The sequence below is a fragment of the Halichoeres trimaculatus genome, unplaced genomic scaffold, assembly GCF_033239565.1.
Source record: "Halichoeres trimaculatus isolate MK-OKI-2021-1 unplaced genomic scaffold, fHalTri1.1 fHalTri1_scaffold_7, whole genome shotgun sequence".
Classification (NCBI taxonomy): domain Eukaryota; kingdom Metazoa; phylum Chordata; class Actinopteri; order Labriformes; family Labridae; genus Halichoeres; species Halichoeres trimaculatus.
The window spans coordinates 29,798,680-29,824,702 of NW_027437185.1; the positions used below are offsets into that span (position 1 = coordinate 29,798,680).

Here is a 26,023-nt window from a genome sequence, read left to right on the forward strand (position 1 = left end):
AAAGGTTTCGTGCACATACAAGAACAGGATCTTAGCAGTGACCGGACCGCCGCTGAAAACATTTGCTCACATTATCTCAGCTCGAATACGTAAATTGCTCTCTCCAGAGAACACTGATAGAAATACAGCAGCATGAACAATGACGGTGTGCGGGTGCAGTATTGGAAGGGGAAGAAAAGCCTGCTGTTAGTTGAGTAAATAGACATCAAACTTATTGTTTTGCCTTTCACCTTAAGGGAGGAGCCAATATTTGTAGAGTTACTGGCTTTAGGCACGAGCAAACAGTCAACAGTGATAGTGTTTTGATGTTTGGTGAAAAGCCAAACGTCGAAGCTTGAACACTTCCTGTACAAAAGAAACATCCATCCATTCCTGCAGTGTGCAGAATTTCTTGGCAAGAGGCACACAAAGGCACTAAGATCACAATTTTCACAGAATCTTATCAAGAGAGGCGCCACACAAACACAATGCAGCACTACAGGTATGTGCCTTGGCTGTGTTACCTGCTACAAACGCTCCGTGGCACCTTAACTGCACTCATTTGGCAGTCTGTTGCTCTAATTTGCATCCGATTACATGCCTACAGAGACAAACTCTCCTTAATAGGAAGCATCATCCTCTGCAGGTGGCGGTGGGGAGAGAAAACAACAAGCTGGGGACACAACAATGATCTGCATCCTCAAACAGTCACTCGTCATTGGCCGATTGCTGCTCTGATGACATCCATTTGTGCTTTGCGATACCATTTTCAAGCGCTCAATCTCTCTTCATTAACATTAACGGCACCATTCGACAATGTGGACACATTAACCCACTTATTTTCTTAATTACCACATCCGGGCTGTTTTATCCTCTGCCTGCTGCCACCTGATTCTGTGCAGAGTTTACAGGTCACTGTGCAGCCACTTAAAAATAATACAGCCTGCTAATATCATGCTACATCTGCATCCTAATTGTCACTTACATTGCTGTGTGTGTGAGGTAGCATGCGTGTTTGTGGGGTGGTTTTAACTAGACTAAATGCAGCCAACCTTCTATTTATGCAGGCAGGGGCGGATAGTGGGTTGATGGTGGTATCGAGCGGGAGAACAATCTATATCAGTCATTAAAATGCAAATGTGTTTACCAAGTCTGGCTTTGATGCTGCACTAATAACAAGCAGTGGGGGAACAATCGTGAATCAAACTTGTGTAGCGACCTATTGAACGCACGCCGACGCCGTGTAATGAAACAAGAGCTGAAATAAGAGCAGTTTCGACAGTCAATACAAAATCCTGTCGTTATCTGAGAACCTGGAACTGAGAATTAAGCAGCACGAGATGATGCTGGCACCAGGCCAGAGCTGTGTTTCTAAAGGAAAACCCACATTCTGTGCCCTAAATTAAAGACTATTGCAAGTGAGGAAAAGATGAAATGTTGGGTTGATCTGTAAATAAACATGGGTGAGAGCACAGCACCTGTTTATACATTTTAATCCTATGCAGCTGGATAGTTTTTTTGCAGGTAGCGCCATGGAGGGTTCCCAGCTGTCTGTGTCAAGAAGGACAAACAGGTAATAACGCACAAGGCTTTGCGTGTGAATGCATGTACCCATGTAAGTTAAAGATGGAACCTAATGGCTTTTTAGATTATTTTGCCCTAAGAAGTTTAAAAGTGAACCGAAAAGCTTGAACTATGCAGCATTCACAAGCGCGAAAGTGGAAAATGAAGAGAAAAAAAGATGCCCAAACAGTGTTGCATGCTTCTTTCAACTGTCTGACTTTAACATTTCATGATGACTCAGATTTATTTTGCAACCCACTCCGAGTTCCCAACCTCATAAGGGAGTGTTGCTCCGTTGCACCATAGCTGATCCGACTGAAGCATCTCACTCCTTAAAAATGAAAAATTATTTTTTAATCTTTCTAAAATATACATATGGTTTGTTAAAAGAAAAAAAAAGCACCATGAACTTGAAGCGTCTCCAAACAAAAAGACAACTTTCTTTCAGTGAGTCTGAAAAAACAGTCTACGTCATCTCTTCAGGCTACAGAGGAGCACTCAATCTTTGAAGGATATCAAGTGTCTGAACTATGATACGCCATTATGATGAACAGAAAAAAAGTCATTCTTGGGGAAAATGCCTTAATTCATCTGTGATATCTCATTAAGCACCTAATTGACCGTGATGTCTCCCTCCCCCCATTGGCTAGTGATCTGTGAGCATGTGGAGGACTATTGAGCAACGCTTAATAAATAAACTCCAGATGAGCACAGAGGAGCAGAGGAAGGTTCGGTCCCTCCCTCTACACAGGACCAATTAGAGAAGGTGGTGTTTGCAGGAGACAGTAGATACAAGAAGAGAAGAAGAAGAGGAAGAAGAATTAGAATTACAGCTTTAACATATACTACACTGGAGAGTGAGAAACCTTTGGATACAGGTATCAGATTTTTGTTTAATACGGTTACATTCCAACAGGAAAGTTAATACTACTCTTGCTCTCCTGAAACTACTAACATGCTTTAAAGCTGGCCTTTAAATTTAAGGAGGGTATATTAAGCTTTTCCAAAATTTAACATAAATATAAGTAACAAAGCTGGGTGTTGCAAAAATAGTACCGAATTTTAAGATCCTCAAGAGATTTGCAAAAATTGATGTCATCGTGTTTAGATCTCTAAACTGGTTCATGACATGTTGGGGGGCCTTAAACACAAAGGTCTGCCTATAACAGGCCTTGAGGTAGGGATGGGTGCCTTCCACATTTGAAACTATACGGTACTGATGTACGGTACCTGGCAATTGGTACCAGCACTCAACGATACAAATTTTGGTTACTTTTTTGTGTTTATGTGGTAAAAAATACAAATTTATTTTATAATGATTTTTTTTTTTTTCAAGTTAACATATTTATTCTTCAATATATAACCTTGCAATGCTGTGTTCATGTCCAGTATGGAAAATCGCCTACTCTCCCACTCCCTTACAGTCACAAGGATACATGTAGATACCTAAACATGGTACCTTTTGGTTTTACGTGAATCAGTACCCGGTACTTTTGACAGAATTTAGTTGATACCTATAAAAGTACCAAATTTGGTACCCATCCCTACCTTTAGGTGGTTGTCCAATCAAAAGGAAGGGGGTTTGTGCAGCAGCTTCCTACACCAGAGAGAGAAAACTAAGGATCTTTGAAAGCTATAAATCATGTAAAGCTACTACATGAGTACCAGAGAGACAGAATAAAGCCTTAAAAAGCACTACACCCTCTCTTTAAGTTTGTAACCTCTCTTTAACTTTACTGAAAGATGAAAAAAGGAAGCATCAAACATTTGTTTATGAAACAAGATCTTGTCAAAAGGTCATACCTAACACGAGCAATAGTTGCTGAAGGTTGACTGAGAGGTATCCCTCAGTTCCAAGCTGCACCAAGGTTCTTTGCATGTCCACTTGAGATCGTCAAGAATCTATTTCTAACAGCAGGAATACATTAATCTACAGCTACAGGCAGATATAAAACATTTTCTCATAGCTGTTGATGTGTGGAGTGGATGGAGGCTGTAAATTGAGCCCGTTTTGATTGGCATAATTAGAGGTTTGACTGACAGCTGGGTGGGCTGTTGCTGCTGACTGGCAGGCAGGGCGATGGCCTCAGCTCCAACTCTGCCAGTGTCTTGATTAGTCCATGGGTAGTTGAAATCAACAACAAAATACGACCACATTTTGAATGTGTGACGTCAAGGGTTTCACACTGTCTATGAAACTGGAGGCAACAAAGAGCCACATGGGGCTCTGTTCAGCGTCTCTGCTCATTCTTACAATCTCCCCTACTTACAGCCCTGAAAAGAGTTAGCAACCACTTCTGAGCTTAGTAACTCTTAAAAAAGGGATAGAGAGAAGAAAGGAGACGGGTAACACCAGCAAGTGAGAAGGAGGTAATAGATGGGAGAGTGAGAGACGGAGGGAGAGAAAAGAGAAGGGTCTCATCTCTTTGCAAATCGTATCATCTCTGTGAAAGCGGACAGAAAGATAGAGATGAGCATTACGACTAATCTCCAATCCGCACCTTGAAAAGAAGTCTAACTTTCATTTTGCCACTGACAAGCTCCCTCTTGTGATCTCTTAGGATGACAAAAGCACCCAATGAGCAGATTACACAGCGTATTTACTGTTCAACAGTATGCTGCAAATCTCCAGCGCAGAGCTTCTTCCTTGATTGTGATGAACTAAATTTGAGTTATTTTCACAAGGGTTTTTAAATACTTTGGCTTTGTAGAAACATGTGCGTTTCTTTGTATAAAGTCATGGTAATCGGTAGGCTGTAAAACTAATCTCAGAAAGGATTATTATCTGTGATCAGCCTTGCATCTGAGAGAATACTTGATACTGCTCTGTTTCAGATCAAATCTAATAAGCTTAAAGGTAAGTATAGGGGCTTAGTATTCATTTGTGGAAAGAGAAGCCCTTTCTGTACATAGTTCACTTGTAATATGATAAGAAGATATTGTTGGGGGATTAGGTTATCTCCCAAGAGATCTATTAGTGGATAAGTCCTACTGGCTGTCTTATGAGTCATTACCTTACTCTGATGTGCACATGCTTCCCCTCTACCACTGACACAATGACCACAAACACATGCATGAACAGGCAAGCAAAGGGCAAACCCTTTGAGTTAACGCTCGAGCCTGACTTTCAGGCTGAATCATTTCACAGTAAAGATCCTCACATTCAGTTTGAACACAGTGCATGGGAAGATCAGTTAGTTCTCCAAGTTTTCTCGTACTTATTTTAAAACTGGGAAAAGTCAAAATGAGTTTAGCCAGGAGTTGTACACATTATAGCTTATGACTCCCTAAAATAGGGTTGCCTTAGACCTGTAACCCTCTTTTGTTGGAATTCATAGGAGAACATTTCATAACTAGATAAAATGGGGGGAAAAAAGCCAAATATAATAAAATAAGCTGGTTGATAGAAAATAGACCACCTATATGAACATATAGCTGTGTTTCCTAAATTAATCTTCCACCAATGATACTGTTGCAATCCTGGTTAAGCCACCTCAGGGAACTTGTTTTAACAAAGAATGATAGAATATGGGTCAAACATTTTCTGATTGTATGGTTATACAATTTGATTTTTATTCTTTTATATTTTTTTTTTACAATAACGCACACCAGACTCTAGACTAAACTACAGAAAGAACAGTCGTCTCTCTGAGCTCGTCGAAAATGCCAAGCAAGTTAAGTCAAATAATGAACTGTCTAAAAAGAACCCTGAGGAACGTGATTAGATTTGGTAAAATCTTCCAATTAAATCTTTGGGTTCCCTTCGAAAATGTTATTCAGATATTGGTCAAATATAAAATACTAAGATATATTTAAGCAATGTTTGTATTTAAACTGATACTAACTCCATAATTTGAAATATCCTTATGGTATTCAATTTAAAATGCTTTTTCATTTTAAGTGGTTAAAATGTTTTGTCAACAGGAGAATGTGCTTCTTTATCGTATGCCTTTTTCCTTGCAAGAGTTGCAGTTTTGGAAGGCTATCCTGACCCCCCATCAGGTTTTCATGATCTACCAGGGGTATCCACTTAACTAAGTTACCAATATTCCAACAGGGCATGGTTTGTTTTTAGACTAAGAAGTGCTCCTCTGAGGTATTCCCCAATCTCAGCTCAGCCCAAGTTTTTTCACAGCTCAAAGCCACAAAAGTCAAAAATGTTAAATTCATGTCCAGTTGATTAATATTTGAAGCAATGACAAACTTTGATGTCGATAAAAATCTTCTCATCTGTCATTTAAGTCTGTTCTACATGAATGAATTAGCTGCTCATTGGTATAAAACCACTGATGAGACAACATGACCTCACAGTGTAATGACCTCTGAGACCAGTGTTGACAACAGTAACAGTGCATTTGCAGGTAAACAGATTCAACTAAAGGCATCATGGGATTTCGAGCAAACACCTAATGGTCTACTTCATGAAAAACAGGTAAATAATAGCAATAAGCTGTGATCTCAAGATTGCTACTTCCTGGAGAGAGCAGTTATGGAGTCATTCACCTTCAGTATATAGACAGGGAGGTAGAATCAGTGTATAAACAGTGTCTGTCTACAACACAGCAGGGTGTACCTAAAGCCAGGGCAGCCTCAAAGGTTGGTGAGAGACGCTGCATCAGCAGCAAATTCTGCCCGACTGTTGAAGTGACATTCAATAACAGGGACAAATCTTCTTCAGAGACGCTTTTCAGCCATCAGCACAATAACCCTAATGGTGGGCTTGAACAGGATGGGAAAGGAGACGCAATTAGTGAGGATAATTCTGTGAAGTATGCAACAAAGACAAAGATGTTTTGGAACTCTGCATCGCCGGCCTGGCTCCACCAGTACGCAAATAATGACACTCAGTCAAGAAAACATCCTGTACCCTCAGTCACAGCTGTGATTTTGAGAAAAAGGCAGAAAAAAAAAATTACGACAAACTGAACAGGGCTCCACACACAGCGCCTAAGGGTTGGATGAGCGGAATTCAATCCACTTTTTCTACCTGTTAGAAATCTATTAGAGGCCAATAAGGAAGCTGTAGGGAGAAGGTCTGAGATATTTCAGGTCAGCCTTGGAGGTTAATTGTTGAGTCGTCTGTCTGGTCAGTGAGGGGATCACTGTGTGAAACCAATCCTAAAGGCAGGGGATGAACGCTGAGTGTGGATGGGGTTCAGGAGATTAGAGCGCTTGATGGGAGAGGCAGAGGGAAAGGGAGACAGACAGACAGAGAGAGGAGAGAAACATGAACCCATAGACCTCAAATCAACACTTTCACAAGGCTGCCAATGCTAAGTGGGTTTAGACATACACTTAATGTGCTAGAGAGCGGTTGTGTGTAGCCAACAAGGCCAATCGAGGCTAGCTCTACTTTCATTCAGAGTACAGGGTGTGGTTTAACCTCTGTGTCAAGTAGAGAGTGAACAGGGATGGCATTAGCACCAAATATAACTACTCAACTGAGCTCATTGTACCTAGCTCTGGCTAAGGTACACACACATGCACACACAGCCAGAAACACACGCCAGACAACCCGTGCCACCCACTCTCTCCCCTCACCGAGGTAATTAAAGAGAATCTGCTGAACAGAGGAGACAAACTGATTACAGTCCAGCTTAATCACATCCACCGAACCCTCAAGGAACTTCCACTCGACTGAGGCCGCTCTTGTTTCTGTGTGACCATCTCAGAGCCAAAAAAAAAAGCATACAAATAAAGCATTACAATAAAAGAACAAATGGCTCCGATGTTGGCCATGAGAAATTGTTTACTTTGTTCTCATGAAGGTCAAATTGAATCGTAGAATGTAGACTCTGGTGGGGTTGCGATTAATATTAAGCTGTCTGTTCAGATGTACAGTGATACAGTGAAAAGACATAGACCTCCTGTGGGCATCGCTCCAGATCTCTCTGGCTGCCTCCATGCCAGTCCCATTTCACAACTCGTTCTACATCTGTGACACATAAAAACACACACACATACACACACACACACATACATGAATACACCGAGGCACTTTTCTCACACATACAGAGTGTCCCTTGTCACCTTGCTCAGAGATGAATGAGTTCTCCACTGTCCTCAATCATTTTAATCACTTCAATGGAAAACGTCTCATTCAGGGCTATCATTCTGTATGCCTTGCAGCTACCTTGTGTGTTCCATAAAAAACACACAAACACAGTCATAGTCACCCTGGTAGTGTAAACTATTGTTAAATCAGAGCTCTGCATTACCACCAATCTAACTGCCTGACGAACACCCATAATGCCTCTGGATTTGTATTCATAAAATACAATTCTGCTGACTGCTTTTCATTTTATTCTAGGGCTTTTAAAATCTATGAATTTAGAGCCTATAAGAAGCAATTTGGGTTTGTGTTGATTTTGGCGCCCCCACTTGGACGAGGCTTCAACTGTCATCATTCAGCTCAAAGATGCCTTACGCACTATCAGTTTCAAGTTAACTGGAGTAACACCTTTGGCTAATGGCAATACTCATTCTTAAGAGTAATATCTATTAGGGGTGAGAGAAAAAAAATCATAAATCGACATATTGGGATTTTTGTTTGACAATATCCAAATTGGGATTCTTTGTCAATTTTTTTTTTCAAACCCAAATTCTTGATTTCAGTCTGTGTTTAAAAACTGGAGGGTGAAATTTTTTCTCTCTGAATCACTTGATGTGCATTTTATGGTAAAACATGGCATGGTCTGGTGTTCAAAAAGCAAACTAAGAATCGCAAAAATTGTAAATATTGTAAAAACATAATTTCAACTGAATTGGCAACTCAAAAATTGTGATAGAATTGCGAGAATAGCACATTGTCCCAGCCGTAATATCTATCATCTAATTGCCAATTGGCTTAAAAAAGGATGAATCTGAATGATTGAAGTCTTATCTATCCAAGGCAAACCAAGGTACACTGATGTCAAAGATAAAACACAAAATCCAAATCATTTTATTTTTAATGTCTTTTCAAGGTACTCCCTCAATACCATGGCATGGATAAAAGGATAATAGAGCGATCTGTTTCTGTTAATGAACATAATGTAATAAACAGCTTTGATGATGCTCTCAGTAAAGGATGGAGAGCTGCAAAAATAGAATAGAAGCCGCTGTGAAAAGCCGAGGGTTGATGAGAGGGTTCAAAGGTTCAAGTGGGGTATTAACAAAGGCTTTCCTTCAACTGCAAAGAAGCATCATGATGTTATATATTCCAGATTAATGACAACATTTTATGAAAGCATGATGAACAAAAGGACCTTGTGCACAGTATTGTGAGTGGAGACCTCTGTTTTAGGGATGGAAATACATGGGTGTAGTAGCAAAATGGGAAAATGGATGCAAATCTGATAAAAAACATCTCAGTTCGGACAGCGAATGTTCCTCATTTTAGAAAATATCAGAAAGATAATTCTTGAAATGTGTTTTTCACCAGTGTGTTTAAAACTGGTCGCACACACAAATGTAGGAGTAGGGCATTGGAGCGCATGCAAATGGAATTATGTTTCAGATGAGGCATCATGACCTTGCTCACAGAGGTTTAAGAATGTGACCACTGGATCAAACAAGCCTGAGGCATCGTAACCCCTGCTGTACTATCCATCACAAACATGCCCCAAGAGCACATCCAGCCCACAGAGTGCATAAAAACTGCAGTCAGTCATTCAAATCACTCAAGTTGTTCTTTATTTTGCTACATCACCCCTAGAAACACTGTTTAAACCCTCCTGACCAATCATTGTTCTCAGTACTATGATCTATTTGAGATCGTACTTGATTATATTTTCAAATGCACTTCTTCAGTTTAGTGCTTTGATGAAACCTAAGAGTGTTGCTGTGCAACAACACCTCACCACCAACAAGATACCTGAGCACCAATCCGTTGTGTCCCTCCAGTTAACACCTGTTCCTACCTACACCTTTGGATATGTGTTTTCACACCTGTGTCTGCTCTGTGGTTTGCAACATCAGGACTCAGTTGGATGGAAATTTGCATTGATCTACATTCCTGTCAGCAGTTTTCCGTTGTTATGTGTTAAAACATCTTTTGCACAAAGTGAGGTGCCTCTAACGGAGCAAAAACAGACAAGTAAAGAGAAAGTGTAACTCTAATTTCACCTGGCGCTTCAGGTGTAAAGTTGTTTAAAAAAATAAATAAATAAATAAAGCTGCTGGTTGTGAAAGCCTTTTTTTAACTGCTGCTGTTCATTGTTTTAAGCATTCATGGCATAAATCTTAAATATTTCCTCCAGAAAAAGCAGCAGCCGGTCTTTTAGGCAGTACAGGATTATGTTATGGCCGTCTGTTATACATATTCAAACCTCATTTCTCACATCATATGTTTTTCCTCCCCTCAGCTCGATGAGATGGCTCTAAATACTATGATGCCCATCAGCCTCAGCAGCTGTTGCCATGGAGAGGATCGTAGCCAGAGGTGCGAATAAGAGCTGCAACTTATTCAGATCATTTCTTTGTTGTTGCTATTGGGAACAAAACGCTAAAACATAGTTGCAGAAATCATCTAATATTGAAGAAAGAGAATTGATTAAAAATGTAGTACTAGATTTTTGCAACCATCAGCTGTAGTTTCCTGCTAGTAGCCACTACAAGCAGGATAAGCAGGACTTTTTACCAATTATGATGTTCCAAGAAATAGGCACCGTGACATCATGTAACAATCCCAACCTTCAAATGGAACATTTAGCAAGAATAAAGGGCTGTGATCTGACTAACAATACATGTAAAGACAACTCCAAAATCCATTTTAAATTCCTATTTTGTGACATAAGCAAAGGCCTGTTTTTTAAAGTTCCAAATGATTATTTTGGAGAGGTTTTCTTACAGCGTTAGGTTTGATTAAATTGTTATCACATGCTGAACTCATTTCAAATCATGATTTTTTTAACACGTTTAATATTTTTCAAGCAGACATCCTGCTGTGTGAGGGAAACTCAAGGACAGCCAAACACGCACTTTGTAGAAAGTCATGGATTAAAACGATACCAAACTGGGAATCAGAAGAAACAACAAATGTAGCCCTGGGGATAATAGTAATTGCAAAACATAAACTCAGATGAAAGTCAGAAGTAGAGGGCCAACTCATTAAATTTTTAGCAGCATGATGGAACCTGTAACACATACTATAAGCAAGATGTCTGTTTTTCTCACACAAGTTCAGAGTCAGCCTGGTCATGGTAATCAGAGCTTGAGTTGGAAAAGACAACGGGACTTGTCAGAGTTGTGAAAGAAGTTGAATGCCCCAATGTGGGAACCACTGGCATACGGTCGACCCTTGTAGGCTTCTATTTCCTACGTCTTCAAAAATTCCAGAAGAAGAAGATGCGAACAAAATAGGCTTAGTGGAAACTGCTACTAAAATGTGAGTTATGTATAATCATCTGGCAACTTTTAACTTTGACTTTGCTGTCCTGTGCTGGTCATCTTGTTGCACTCTTCATACTCAAAACTTAAATCTGTTGAATCTTCATTGTCATTTTTTTGTTTGTTTTTTTTGTATTTAAATTATGGCTTAACAAGGAGAGCACTGGCTGTGCAAAGGCTTTTTTTAATGAGAAGCAGATTCAACTAAGCTACAGCCTTGTAACATAGTCATTTTCTGAGAACAGTTTAAACATGTTTTTGGCAATACCTCTGTGTCCGTTCAACATCCCTTGTACCCTTGAAAGTTGTGGCCAAAGGAAATAAACAAAAGGAAAAGAGATGGAACGAGCACAATTGAGAAAGAGATATATGTGTCTCTGGTTTCTTCCAATGTTCTTAAGAGAGGATGGAAAGCTGTTGGCTTGGAGGCAAAAAGCCTGGGGATCAACCATAAGTCTTCATCACAGAAAGTCAATTCAAGGTCAGGTGCTGGCTTAGGTAGCAGATGTGTCTCACACATCCCTGTCGCTGTTAGATGACAGGGCTTAGACTCACTGACTGTATACAGGCTGGATGTGTGCATGGCAGGAAGAGAAAGAAAGGCATGGACAAAAATGGATTAGGAACATTTTTGTTACTAATCTGTTTTTATTTTCATGTCTCTGCTTTAACAGCTAACAGCCACGGGTTTAACGCCTCTATATCTGTCACTGCAAGTGTCAGTGCGGCAGCCGGGGGGGGTTCACTTCACGGCAAACTGCCTCATCTCATGTAATCATGCTCACAGAGGAGCCATGGTAAACACAAGCACGAGCACTCCTGGAGGTCACCCTATCCATCCATGCTGCTAATTGGAGGTTAATTGTCAATAAAACGCACACAGGCATGACTGTTGTTTTGAGTGGTATTACATTAGCCCCGCCGGTGACAGCTATAAAAATATGCACTGAATACTCCATTTGCTGTGGCACGCTTGACATATCACTTCTTTAATGTATAGGAAAAGGAATAATCAACAACAATGCACGTGCAAATATGTGTGTGTTAGTGTGTGAACATCAAACATTATAGCCTCTGTGCCAAGTCAGACATAGTAGTCTGTAGATTCATGATGTAATGGCATCAGATGCAGCAGAGGAGCACTATAAAGCAATAACTATTTCAAGCCTTGCTTTGCCTGTGATTGCTCTAAACCTATCGAGTGACAGAGAGCGGGGGCATGCCATTAATTGGTTCAATTGATTGAACAGTCAATTATTGTCATGGTGTATTTATTGACCCGGAGGCAGAGGAGCTATGTTCTGTGTCCCTGCATTTGTTGGCTTGCTCAATTATGGTAGCACATTGCTCTCCATGAGAAATAAGGATATGACTGCCAGTGTTCGGTTCATATAAAGTTCACACAGTGTTTCCAATTCTTGCTGATTTTTCACAGAGGAACAGTCAAACGTCTTGTCCAATTAAGACTTCCAAAAAGATGTCAGTGCAGGGAAGAAAATAAGTTATTACTAATCCAATAAAATTATCAAGGTTTCCTGAATAGTGTATCAGCAGCAGCAATATTTCATGAGTGCTCAAACCAAAAGCGGGAGTATGGAATTACAAGCCTCTCAGCACATGTCATCAGCGAAAAATATCCTCAGAAAGCTGAAATTCAACAGTGTGTTTTGACAATCCTGTCTCTGCCTTGACTGGCAGAGAATGCCAGCCAATCCCAATTTGAAATGCGACAAGGAAAAACAAAGCCTGTCAGAATGAGTTGGGGAGATGTCTACTGAGAGCCACATGTGGTGAGAAACAGAGTCAAGGGGGAGGGATTGAGAGGGAGAGGGAGACTGATTCTTTTCTACACGACTCTGTCCCTGAGACACATGTAACACTGCTCCCCCCACAGTGGGTGACTCTGACAGGATACTGTCTGTGCAGCGTTCCCCCTCTGTGTGATTGATGAGCCTCATTTTGCCAATTAATGGAGAATCCCCTGTTGACTACCATCAGATTGCCGTTTGTAACTGTTAGTGTTCCTGACTGTCACAGATTCATTTTAATTAGAGATCTCTTTCTCCTCCGACTTCTCTATTGTGCCTCAAATTTGCCGAGCTGAGCACGCTGTGACATTCCGGGGAAACGGCCCAGAGCAGTATTTGCTGTTATTAATTTATTCACAAAGTGCGCGGCTTACACTGTCGAAGGCCAAATCTGTTTGATGGAGTCGACCCTAATGTCTACCATATACCGTATCTTTTAATCAATTAGCAAACGTGAGGCAATTAGTGCACTTTATTTGCATAATGAAGCGCCTAATTGCTCCAAAGAGTGCGAACGCAGTCAATAAGTTTGGCTAATCGCTTGTGGGGCCGAGTACACTGTATGAGCGAGAGATGGCCTGCAGTCATGCAGACATAGCGATCCCTCGGTCCTGCCAGGAGACAGGAAAGATAGCCACAATGCAGAGGAGTTAGAAATCAACAGAGAGCTCCGTAACAAATAGCAGAACAACCGCTTATTCCCTCGACAGCATCAGCAGAAAGAAATAGCATTACAGTGTGGAGGGGAGGCAAAGTGTTTGGGCATTAGTTTGATTTACATTTTAGAGAGGCTTTCAACCGGCACACACAGCAACTTCGCCTAATGATAGTCTTTTCATCAAGGAGCATTCCCAAGCCTTTCGGGTGCTGCCCCATACCACTTATTTGCAATAAGGTACAACAAATGGTGCTACTGGGTAATATACTGGTCTGCACAGGAATAAATGTCAGCCTTTGTATAAATGTCTGCTCTGCACACTATCTACAATCATTAAGTACATCTCAACACGCTCATTTTATAATTAACTTCTGCTGTAGCAGTGGAATTATTCTGATTTATTCAAGAAATTGAATGAATGGATAAGGAAGCCTATCAAGGACAAATAACCTGCATCTTATGTGTTTAAATGTTTTCACCCCTGAGTAAACCAGCATCACTTAAGTCCAACAATCTTCTATTGTGGACTCACATTCTGAAAAACAGCGTATACCCTTGGTAGCTCATATTTACTTGACAAATAACTCCAGTCACGTTTCCCCTCCACTTGCATTTGATAGAATAATTTGCCAACAATGGGCCTGCCATTCAATGGAGTCTCAGGGATTTCATTAAAACATCAAATGAAAGTGAAATCATGAGCCATGACGGTGGAGAGTGGGGATGGCTAAGCAGAGAAGCGTGGCTGGTGTCTACTGCAGGATTAGAGCTCAGCAACAAGTGCTCAAGGGGGGCTTTGCATCAAACCCAGGAGCCCATGACAAATGAGGGTGGCTGGGCTTCTGTCTATTACCCTGCACTAAGCTCAGGCCTTTTGGGGAAGTAATGAGGTGCAGATTGGTGCTGCTGCCACCGGGTCCTTAGCCCGACTTTTCTGTAAAGCAGAAATAATCAGTGGAGACCTGGGCCAAAGGGGGAAAAGCCTTTCAGCAGCTGAGCAACACTTGGAGACAGGATAATAAGATCAATCAAACAAATCATTATTTATTCAGGGCATTAAAGCCTGTTATTCACACAGGATCATTTCCTGTATGCAAGGGGAGTGATCAAGGGGTGGCATAGCCCTCTGATTGGCTGCCAACAAGTTTCACCACATGATCTTATACTAAGATTAGCACAAAAAGAAGGAAAATCTGTGTTTGGTAGATTATATCTTTGTTGTAACAATGCTTAACAATAAATCCTCTACCAATGTAGAGTCTGTTTATTTCCCTTCAAATTGTGCAGCATTTGTAATAAATGTGCATTTGCTGAGAAGAAGAATGCCAAATCTTCTTTGCCAATGCCAAACAGGTTGCTAGCTGTTCAGTCTCATTGTAGCCCATCACATTTTCTTGTGCTTATTTTTTACAGTGACTTTTATCTTTCAAATCTTTGTGTATTTTAAAGTTAACATGAGAAGATTTTATCTTAAAATATGATTTAATACTGATGTCTCTGTGATCTGCAAGAGCAAATATGCCCAGGACTGACTATTTCCATGGTTCCTTTATTGTCACCACTGCTGCAATTAGGTGAGACATGAGGTGGTTAATAGCATTCTGTCCAAATCAACTTTCAAGCACTTTAAGTATGTGAAAAATGGTGAATAAACTTTTGTCACTTATGCATGAGTGCAACAACAGTTGAGCTAGCTCAGTGAAGAAAAAAAAAAAAAAAGTCTGGACACATGTCTGTCTATACCACATATGTACTTAACCCTGACAAAAGCACATGAAATTGTCCCATATATGTGTAAAGAGCCTTCTTCATTCCAGGGGAGTTGCTTTTAGTCCCTACAGGACACAGAGGTTCCCAAAGGAAACCTTCAGGACTGGCAGGGCATGGCGACTTTATCACAGGAATCTGACACTAGTTCAGTCAGAAGCAAAAAGGGTAGATTCAGTTTACATCATGGGTGTACCTCCTGTACATCAACGCTACAGCCCTCTCCTGCCCCTGGGAGCTCCAGCCCAGACTGCCTGTCAGCAAGCTTACTCTACTGGTTAATGGAGCTGCCATATCAGGCCGAGTGTCACCGCCTAACAAGATACTGATTGGGGAACTTCAGGGGGAATTCGCTCATATGACCAGAGGGCAAAGAGATGGTTGTCTATCTGGCAGGGAACATGCTGGCAAACACACAAGTCAATTGGGACTTGACTTTATTTTTCCTGGTGGCAAAAATCACTACAAATATATCTTGATGACTTCATCAGAGTTTGATAAACTGCTATTATACGCGTGATGTGGGTCAATTTTTGCTGGAACAGACAGAACTGTTGTTTGCAATATTATGGATCATTCACATACCTTTTTTGGGGAAAATAAAGGACAAATGTGACATTGCTAAAGCTTAAATAACAATTGGTTTTGCACTTTTGATCATCTTTTTTCTAACTTGATTGGTGTTAAACTGTAAAGAACTGACAATTATTCTAATAATAAAACAATAAGGCGGGGTTTAATTTTAAGTGAGTTATCTTGTAGAAATTAGACAAATTAGATGGCATTACCTTGCTTATTCTAGAGACCTGCTTTATTCTATAAGTTAACTTGTTGGATTGAAAATGTTATAGGTTCTACATCAAGACATGGGGACTAAAAAACTATTTAGAGAAAAAAGTGTTAAAAATATCACGTTACACTCTCAGATCTTTTGTTTTGTATCTTTAGTCTTGTCTGGATGGAAAAACTTGGACCCAAAAAGATTTAAAATAAAAAAAAAAGAAAAGAAAAGAAAAATCTATAGAAGTCCAAAACTGAAAATAAAGACATACATTTATAAAAATAGCTCCATTTTAAAAATGGGTTTGATTTTTAATTGGTATATAACAAAACTGACTTTCAAACAGTCTTTTTTTTTTTTTTTTTTTGGTATGGTACGGCAAGGATGTTGAGTTTTATAAACCTAATATCACACTGGTACAACGGGTTATTTGAAGGATTCTAATGTCCAAATATTTTGACTTCAGAAATAGTATTTAATTGAGTCTTTCTGCAGTGCAAGTTAAGAATTTAATTAAGGCAATTAAAGAAATATATTCCATATAAATATGCTGCACTTTTACGTTTGTTATTTCAGTCATTTTGACAGAAATTAAGAGAAAGAAAAATAACAAACACAGCCTTTTTTCCCAATTATGTTTGGTGTTTTCCCGCCATATAATTCTAATAAGGGTATTGATTTGTGTTAATTAAATTATAGCAGAATCCAACATAAAAGGTATATGTGTGTTCCACTGACTTCAATTTTCTGTTGCTTTTTCTGGCTGTGGACATCCACACAGGTGAGAGATGCAGAGAAGGAATTCTGCCAAAATAAATAAATAAATAAAATAATCAGGTTAAAGCACCTCTTCTTTATTTACACTATTTTCCTCTGAATTTTGGATAATTAAAAGGCTCCGTGGTTTATCTGTGCTTCAGTTAATTGGCCACACAGTTTACAGTGAATTTCATTAGTGGAGAAAAACACTCAGGCTGTGAGTGTGTCTGTGTATGTGTGTGTATGTGTGTGTGAGGGGGTTACTTGGAGGAAGGTGGTGATTAAGAAAAAGAGCTTATGTGTGTATGTGTGTATGTGTGACAGGGGGAGGGGGGTGGTTGTTTGTGTATTTCTGCTTTTAAAATTATAAGGAGCTACTGAGAGTGCCACCAGCATCTCTTAACCCAGTTTTCTTCTATACAAACATGCAGAAATAAACATGATTCTGTAAATAATCTGACTTACCTCTCATTCACACACATAAAGGTGTACTTAAGAGGGATAGTTTCTGCAAACAAGTCTGTGCTCCTCCAGACAGAACAAGCCTTTAACAGGGGATGTTGCTGCGGTTTAGACTCAGCAGCCTGCTAAATAGAACAATTGTTTCACTAACACCATTTATTTAACCTTAAGTGCCCGGTGCCAATACAAGAGAATGCTGTGTTACACAAACCTGTACACAAACCTTGCCTGAAGCAAAGAGAGCCTCCAACTGTTGCTGTTCGACAAAGGCCAGCCATAAACACGTTGTTGTGCACCTCCTCTTTTGATGTGCGAACTAAATCAGGCTGAAGGCTCTGAGAACAACAAAAAGGTGGTACCTGTGAAAATGCATCCGTCGATTTTTAAGCCGTAAAGGTGTTATTACAGGTTGGCCTCGGGGCTGCGACAGAGTGTGTCTGTCCTGACCCTGTGTGGGCGACTAAGTTGGTGTGAGAATCTGGCACAGCCAGGTGTGTGGGCTTTGCAGGACTTTGGGCTTCCTATTTACCAAAAAGGGATCACTCACAAGTAAAGATAATGGCATGACACACCAACTTGAAATCTGAATCATATTATGTACGCACACAACTACAGCATTATTGCTCCCATTGGTACTGGAACTGGTCCTATGAAGAGATCTAAAAAAGGATTTGGATCAATATTCAACCTCAACAGTTTGATGACTCTGCCTGGTTGTTAACTGTTTGAAGAAGGACAGATTTGTTCCGAATTTTGGGGAGGATTATTTTCTATCCGAGAACATGGCCACGAGCATTATCTTCAAGCCACTCAGATCCATTCACTCAGCCTTGTGGAAGAATTAATCAGGGACAGGAACATTTTTCTGGTGAGGCGTACTCTCTGCATGGAAACACCACAGAACTTTGTGTCTCTAGTGATCTCACTAAATTGAGTAAGAATATAGTTTATGAAATAAACAAGGTCAGCTTCAAACATTGGCTATAAGTTGACTTTTTTGTACAGACTTTGGTCTACCCACTGGTGTCAGGATGAGAAGTATGACCATCAGTATTAATCAGGATTTTTTTCCCAGCCCTCGTTTCCACCTTTGCTTCAGCTGCACTTGTTACATATGGGTGGTTGTTTTAACAAGGCACCATAAGGGTGAGTTCAATTTCACTCACAACAGCAGTTTAAATAAGATATTTCCTGCATATTGTTTCAGCAAAGCACCCTACTAGAGAAATAAGTATCATTTCAAAGTACGGTTGAAGTCAATTTTACCAAGAAGTGAAATAAAAAGACATAGGTAAAGAGTAAAACTAGTTGTACTGGATTTAATATGAAACTTTTGAGCAAGATCAGCATTGAATAGTTTTACATATTGATAATGATATAAAAATGATGTTAATATTGGTGATATTAATCAGCCATGACAGGCTTCAAAGAGCAGCAACAAGAACTTATGACAAGGATGCATTGTATTAGGCTATTATTATTATTTTCATTATCACTATTATTATTATTAGTAGTAGTATTTTTAAAGATATTTAAAGGTATATCTTAATAACACTATTTTGAACACAAGGTCAGTTTTAATTTTTCAAATAATTGAAGAATTTATTAAAAAGTAAATATTTAATGTGACTGTCACCTCATCATATATTATATATATATATATATATATATATATATATATATATATATATATATATATATATATATATATATTAGATGATTTTTACCAGCCTCTGATTATAATATGATGACCCACAACTGATAGTTGTAGAGAATCTAACAGCATAAGTGCCAGGAGCTGGTGAAACCTGACAATTCAGGACTGCAGAAATACATCCTGAGACTGCAGCATCAAAGATTTCTGTGGGGAACCTTTAAAAAAAACGACAACAAAAACAAATGTTTTAAGTGCAGATTTTGCTTGGCAAATCTAAAACAGATTTATTTATCCATTTGAATACTATAAAAGTAAGCAGTGGCTATCAAATAGTGTATTAGCATGAAATGCACATCCCTAGTTTGTTTACTTTTTATTTTCTGAAGTGTTACCCCTGTTAACATTTTCAGTGCTCAGGCAGCTAAACACTAAAAATAAAAATACAAAAAAGTACACTAGTTCACAGAGAGAGCAGCAGTACTAAACATATAAGTGTAATGATAAGGGAGAAGGGAGGGATGTCATATAGAAATGGACCAATGAGAGATTTCTAAAATGAAAATAAATTTAAAGTTAGAAATCAAGCCTCAAAAGCAATAAAGTGTCTGATTTTATTGTACATCGTAATTTCTGTGAAACAGTCTTTCCAGGAAGAATCCTTTTCTGAGAGAGAAATTAAGACTGAGATGAATTTATTAGCCTAGTCTATAATATCTTATTGAAACTGGCCCCTGAGGACAGCTCCTTGTCACTCAATGTGTGAGGAGGGGAGAGAATGATGGGCTCTGACTCTGGCCTCATGGGAAATAAAAGGTTAAGCTACTTATCAGTTGGTTGGGTTAAGGCATTAAGTACAGAGAGCCGAGATGTATTGGACATGTCCAGGCACCCATCAAGGTTCAGTCCGCTCTCTCATCACCCTCATCGAGCCACCTCTCCGCCATTAATATTCCAGTATGCAGTCTGGCTCTGAGCCCCCAGCTCTACTCCATCATATCCAGCAGGAACTGGAAATGAGTATGAGTGTGTGAGTGTGAATGTGTGTGCATGTATTTGATGGTCATAGCCTCTCTGGTGAAATAGGGCTCTCTGGGGGCTTGTGCCTCAACTCTACCGCCTTTGTGGGCTCCCATTACTTCTGACAGATAGAGATCACTAAACTGCTGAACAAACACCCCATTCAGTCATTTGCATACATTACAGTAATGGAAAAAGAAAAATGTATCAATAAAGCCAAATGAAGTGCTTCCACTAAGCTCCACTCTCTCTCCTCCTTTCCTTCTTTCTCATACATTTCTGTCATTGCATACTTCATTATTTCTTCATCTTTCTTTCCGTGAGCCCGGCTTTTACATGGTTTTCCTTAACTACTACTCATCTGTAGGTGCAGCTTCCTTGTTGAAGCATTTTTGGACAAATTCCTCTGAACTGCAAAAATACTAGATTAACAGAAGTAAGAGGAGCTTTTAACACTAAGTGCCAGAAAGCAACCAAACTTTTTTTTTTTTTTTTTTTCAGGTAAAACCTGACTTTCTAACATCTAAATGAATTAGGAACACTTATTATTGATGAAACTAACTGAAAGATAATTTTATGCTTGATTTATTCTCAACTGCTTTGGGGCTCATAAACTCTGAACACATTTGTTTTAAGGCTTGGGGAAAAATTACAAGAATGTTTCTTTTTGCAAAGGTTGATCATAAGCAGGTTGCAACTGAAGCTGCATTATGCAGCTGTACTCACAACCTGCTCAGGATTCACAAGTGAGATATATTCAAGTTTTAAATTAATATCTTATTTAAGTTCCAATTTTATTTTACTGATGAATTTATTTACTTTATTGAGGTAAATAAAACATATTTTTTAAATAAAAAAACAATCTTTAAAATATATATATATATATATATATATATATATATATATATATATATATATATATATATATATATATATATATATATATATATATATAAATTAAAATTATTTCAAATTATTTGTTTTGTTTTGAACAATACAAACTCCTACACTTAACTGCATTCAAATGCCTTCAAGCATGTTTATTAAAAAGCTCCCAGGCTCAGCAGCATGTTTTATGAAGTTAAATGAAAACTTAAAAAAATAAATAGCTCAAGTTTTCTACAGTAAATAATGTTTTCCAAAATGTCAATGAAACTGCGTTAACTGTAATAACTGCACTGCTGATTGGCTGTTACCCAAGCCATGGCTCTGCTTGTAACCAACCAGCTGATACTGTGGGTGGGACAATTTTGGGGACTGAGAAGTGACTGCAGACAGCAGAGTGGCTGCATCAGAGCCAAAACAACACAGTTTTAAATTTGTTTCTTATCGGCTGTCGGATTAAAAAAAAAAAAAAAGGCCGATGCAGATATGCCTCAAAATGCCAAATATCGGCCCTGATAATTGGTCTAGCCCTTATAAGAATCCCTTTAATTTCCCCCCCAGTCTTATGGTTTTGTTCAGATGTGTATATCACTAAGACCTCACAGTGATCACAGCTTCTTATATTCATCATATGAAAAAAAAAAAAAAAAAAGCTGACAAAAGTCACAGCGAAACAGAGGCACATGTAGTCAGCGACACATGCACTGCAAATTACTTCCTCTCTCTGTTTCTGTGAAGCACACACATACACACAACCCAAGCTTACACACACACTCACACACCAGCAAAGCAGACTGACTCATTCATCACAGTGCCCAACAGTCAAGACAACAGAGCTTCACTTAACTTTTCCAGGGTTGCTCAAGCATCAAATGCTCGACTTTTAGCTGTTGTTGTTCTTCCATCTGTCATGCTTCAAGGAGCCAACATCTTTTTTTTAAAATCCAGGGAAAAGTTTAAAAAGGTATGTGTGCCTTGACTCTGCTATCTTATGTGTACCAAAGGAAATGTCAACCCCCAAAAATACAGCAATGTATTTCATGCTGTCATTGTTCCAACACTTAGTGGAACACGGATAAGAGATCTACCTAAGCTACTATAAGTACTGAAAGAACTAACCTCAGAAAAATCATGAACAACCTGTTCTCTCTCCTGTCTGCATGACAAAAGCCCTAAAACTATTAACCAACAAGGTTTAAAGTGATGAAGATATTGTTCTAGGAGATGAAAAGTGAAACACACATACGTATAAACTCACACTTTCACAGGCACTGAGCTCAATTTTCAAATCATAAGAAAAGAGTTTTGAATTAAAATCAAACACAGACCTCACCACTTCAGAGTAAAAGTAAAGTTTTCCTGGAATCGTGTTGTGATGATTCGATTATTACCAGTTTTATCACTTATTATCCAAACGGGATTAAATGCAGAAGAACACTGCAGGGAGCTAACAAGGAGAACAAATGTGCATGCATTTTTCATCATCTGACTCCATGTGTCGGCATCTCAAAAGAAATTAAAACAGTGAAAATTATGATTAAAAAAAACATGTATACGCAGAGTAATTCTGCCACTCGTAAAATCAAGGGAAGGGAAACTACTGTATCATTAAGCATAACGACAACAGCCCAAAATGGGGCACAACACAGATGGAGAATGAAATATATATGCCTGTCAGTGCTTCCCGACCGCCTTTATATACGGCTGGAGCAGAAATAGAGCTTATTAAATCCTGCTAGTCCCCCTTCCTGGGATGAAAAACTTGATCAGGTGAGATGAAGAAAAGAAGGGGGAGAGAAGAGGATGTGGGGCGTCGGCAGGTCACGGACAGCTGGCCCCCTTCTGCCACACTCTGGGGAGGAACTCCAGACAGTCAGGGAGCGCCATGCTGCAGTATATCTACACTTCTCCATTTCCTCTCACTCAAACCTTTACTTCCCGCAGGAGCCCGGGAATCGATACTGACATCTGGGGGCAGAGTAGCTTTCTTGCCTGCTTGTTCTATTGCCGCCAGGGAGGCTGTTGCTTCAGCGTTTTTAATTACACAAATTTAAGCAGCCTTATTCCACTTGAAGGAGATGGTTAATGTGTTTGAGGGCTATTACTCCAGTACCACCCAATGTGCAAAGTCAGCCTTGATCAATTTGCAGCAAAAATCAGGTTAAATGCCGTCTTATATGTAAAGATCCAACATATAGAAACACCTACTCACTCATTAGTTACGCTCGAGTAGTTCTTTTCTTTTCCTAATAAAGCAGGAGAGGAAAAAAGAAGGAGCCGATGACTGCTTTACTGTTTCTTTTTCACATGAAAGGAACCCTAGCCCCGGGCTATTGACAACGGGCTTGATTTCTACCATTGATCAAACCTATAGAGCAAAGACCTCTCCTCTCAGAAAGGGCATTCAAGAAAGTGCAGAGACATCGCTAATTCAATTTGGGAGCAGAGATGCTGGGCTTTAAGTGAAACACTCTGTTATCGGAGCAGGAGAGGTGCCATGAGAGAAGATAGTGCTTGGATGGTTGTGTGGAGAGGCTCGTGGCCGGTCAGGAGATGAAATCAGGGATAGGCGATAAGTTTGTGTGAGGGGCTAGAGCCCCTATTAGAGTCTCCCATGGGAAAGGCGACAGTGGCAGAGAGCGGTAAAAATAGCCACAGGCATGATTTCACTCCTGGGACCCAGGGAGGAGTGAAGAGGGAGATCTGATCAACATCTCACAGCAAGGCAGCCAGATCCATTCCCCGAGTTCCCTTGGGTGCCACCTATCACACCAAGTGACTTAAACTGCTTACCAATGCCAAGCAGAGCAGCAAACACCTTTGGCTCTGCTGTCAACAAAATGCTTCACACAATCTCTTAATATGCTGGTGGAATGCACATTTTTGCAAGCAGCAAATCCAATCAAAAACCAGAGCTGGGGAAATGATCTCAATGAAAAGGATATCGACATCTTTTCCACAAACTTATCTTGTTGGTCGTCTGTTTTGGGGAAGTTCTCGATGTCGTTCTCCAGCCTCTGAATCTGTCGTTCCATTGTTGTCAAGGAGCTTTTTAAGATCTCAGCAGAAACTGTAGAAAAAACAGATATACACATGAGTGATTAAAAGACAGCCTAGGAAAAAAAAAACTCCATAAAAATTTACTTTTTGTTGCAACATATAGATCACTGCAAAAATATGTTTTGTGGCCCAGAAAGCGAACATATTTTATTTTCTGTGTGTGTGTGTGTGTGTGTGGTGCTCATTAATCAGCCTGTAATCACTGTGTACAGAGTTACTGTGGAATCCACAGTATTCAGATGAGGCCTTTAAAGTGGGGACTTCAAAAGGAGGAAGAGTCTTAGGGGATCAGGCAGGACAGGAGCATAGATGCGGTGCCATGTTTAGGTCTCTGTTAAGGGTTTAGTCTTATTGACACAAACACTAACACAACCACTCGCCATATATAGGCTATCAAAACAACCCCCCTTTGGTGTCAGAGAGGAGGAAAAACATTTTAAAAAAAGAAAAGGAGCCGCACAAACATAGCCCTTCATTTCTCACAGTTCAAAACACATGCATGCATTTCATTTTGTTTCATTAGCTAAACCGACACACTTCGGTATTCGGTATTGACAGCATCAAGGACTGAATGCTGAGTAGAAGTCTTTAATTTAAACTATAATGTGCAGGTTTTTTTTAAATTAAACTTGATGACAAAGACTAAGAAAAACTTGATGTACTTGTGATACAAATCTCATTTTTTAACCAACTTTGAACTGCTTTCAGTAGTTATGTTCTGTATGTGTACACAAGGTGATCCAGAGTATAGTCGGCACTGATGATAAGTGGGAAATTGAAGTAAAAAAATGTTTCCACAACATTTTAACCTTTTCAAATGTCTTTTTTTTTCTTTTTTAAACTCCCTTAGTATGAAGAATAAAATAGGTGCATGCTTATTTCAACAAGTTTCTCTTTCAGTTTCCAAGAACATAGCATCATTTTAATGGATCTATCCTATGAAGACACTTAATGTGCTCTTACTGTCATGACTCAGTTTTAAGTTTGTGTGTTTCTTGGTGTTTTATTGTCTTTCCCCCTTGCGTTCTTGTGTTTCCTAAGTTTCTTGGTTGTTCTTAGTGATTCTTGTGTTTCCTGAGTTTTATTTGTGATCACTTCTTAATGGTTTCTCTTTGGTGTGTTTCCTGTTAGCCTATGGTTTGTGCTTCTTGTAGTTTTTGTTTGGTCATGTCATGTGTGAGTCTTATGTTTTCTTAGTGTTTCTGTGCTTTGGATTTGTCTTGACTCTGTAATTTCCCTGTGTTTGGTTTAGTTCTTGTGTTTCCCTCCTGTGTGATTGCCCGTCATGTGCTTCACCTGTCTTTTTTCACACCTGTGTTGATTGTCCAAGTCTCTATATAGTCTTAGTGTTTCTTGAGTTCCTTTGTCAGTTCATCGTCTGCTGTCACCTCACATGTCTTGTTGGTCTTTCGTGTTGCATCCTCTTGGTTCTGGTGTAAGTTTTTAGCGTTCTTGATTGTGTTACTTTTGTTAGAGTTTTTGGTTACATCTGGGTTTGGGTCCCCCTCCTTGTTTTTCCATGGATACCCCTGACAGTTTTAACCTTGTTAGTATAATGATATAATAATGATCAACATTATCATGAGGAGTTAGTAAATTAAAGAACATTTTTCAAAGTGTCTCAGAAGACAAATAGACACAGTATATCTCACTTGTATTTATCGCATTCTCTGTGCTTGATTCTTTAACATATATGATTTTGGAGATTTTTAGTTCACTTTTTGAACACCAGACCATGTGAAAAAGTTAAATGACGATGATAATGTGTACAGACCAAATCAGGAGTCATATTTCCCCCAAAATTCACACTAGAGTCAGAGAGACATTTTTCACACTCTGCTGGAGAAAAGTGGTAACTTTTTTCCAATCCATTTTATATATATATATATATATATATATATATATATATATATATATATATATATATATATATATATATATATATATATATATATATTTATAAACAAAGACTAAAATGAAGAATTTGAATTAAAAAAAAAAAGATTTTTTGACAAAGAATCCCAATTTTGATATTGTCAAACAAAAAAATGCCCTGGGATTGACTGGCGACCAGTCCAGGGTGTACCCCGCCTCTCACCCAATGACAGCTGGGATAGGGTCTAGCCACCCGCGACCCTGAACAGGATAGGCGGTTCAGAAAACAAATGAATGAATGAAACAAAAAATCTAGATATATTGGCTTTTGATATTTTCTCCCACCCCTAACTGCAACCACAAAAAAAAAAAAAAAAGTCAAT

The 26,023-nt window shown here is 39.2% G+C and overlaps 1 protein-coding gene across 8 annotated transcripts in view; it reads right to left on the minus strand.

The window, feature by feature from the left end:
• diaph2 (diaphanous-related formin 2) overlaps positions 1–26,023 on the minus strand; it is a 483,641-nt gene that overhangs the window by 118,418 nt on the left and 339,200 nt on the right. For all 8 annotated transcript variants that reach the window (XM_074674141.1, XM_074674142.1, XM_074674143.1 and 5 more), the window contains one exon: positions 23,651–23,775. In XM_074674141.1, coding sequence (XP_074530242.1) covers positions 23,651–23,775 — 125 coding nt within the window. The remainder of the gene's footprint in view (positions 1–23,650; positions 23,776–26,023) is intronic.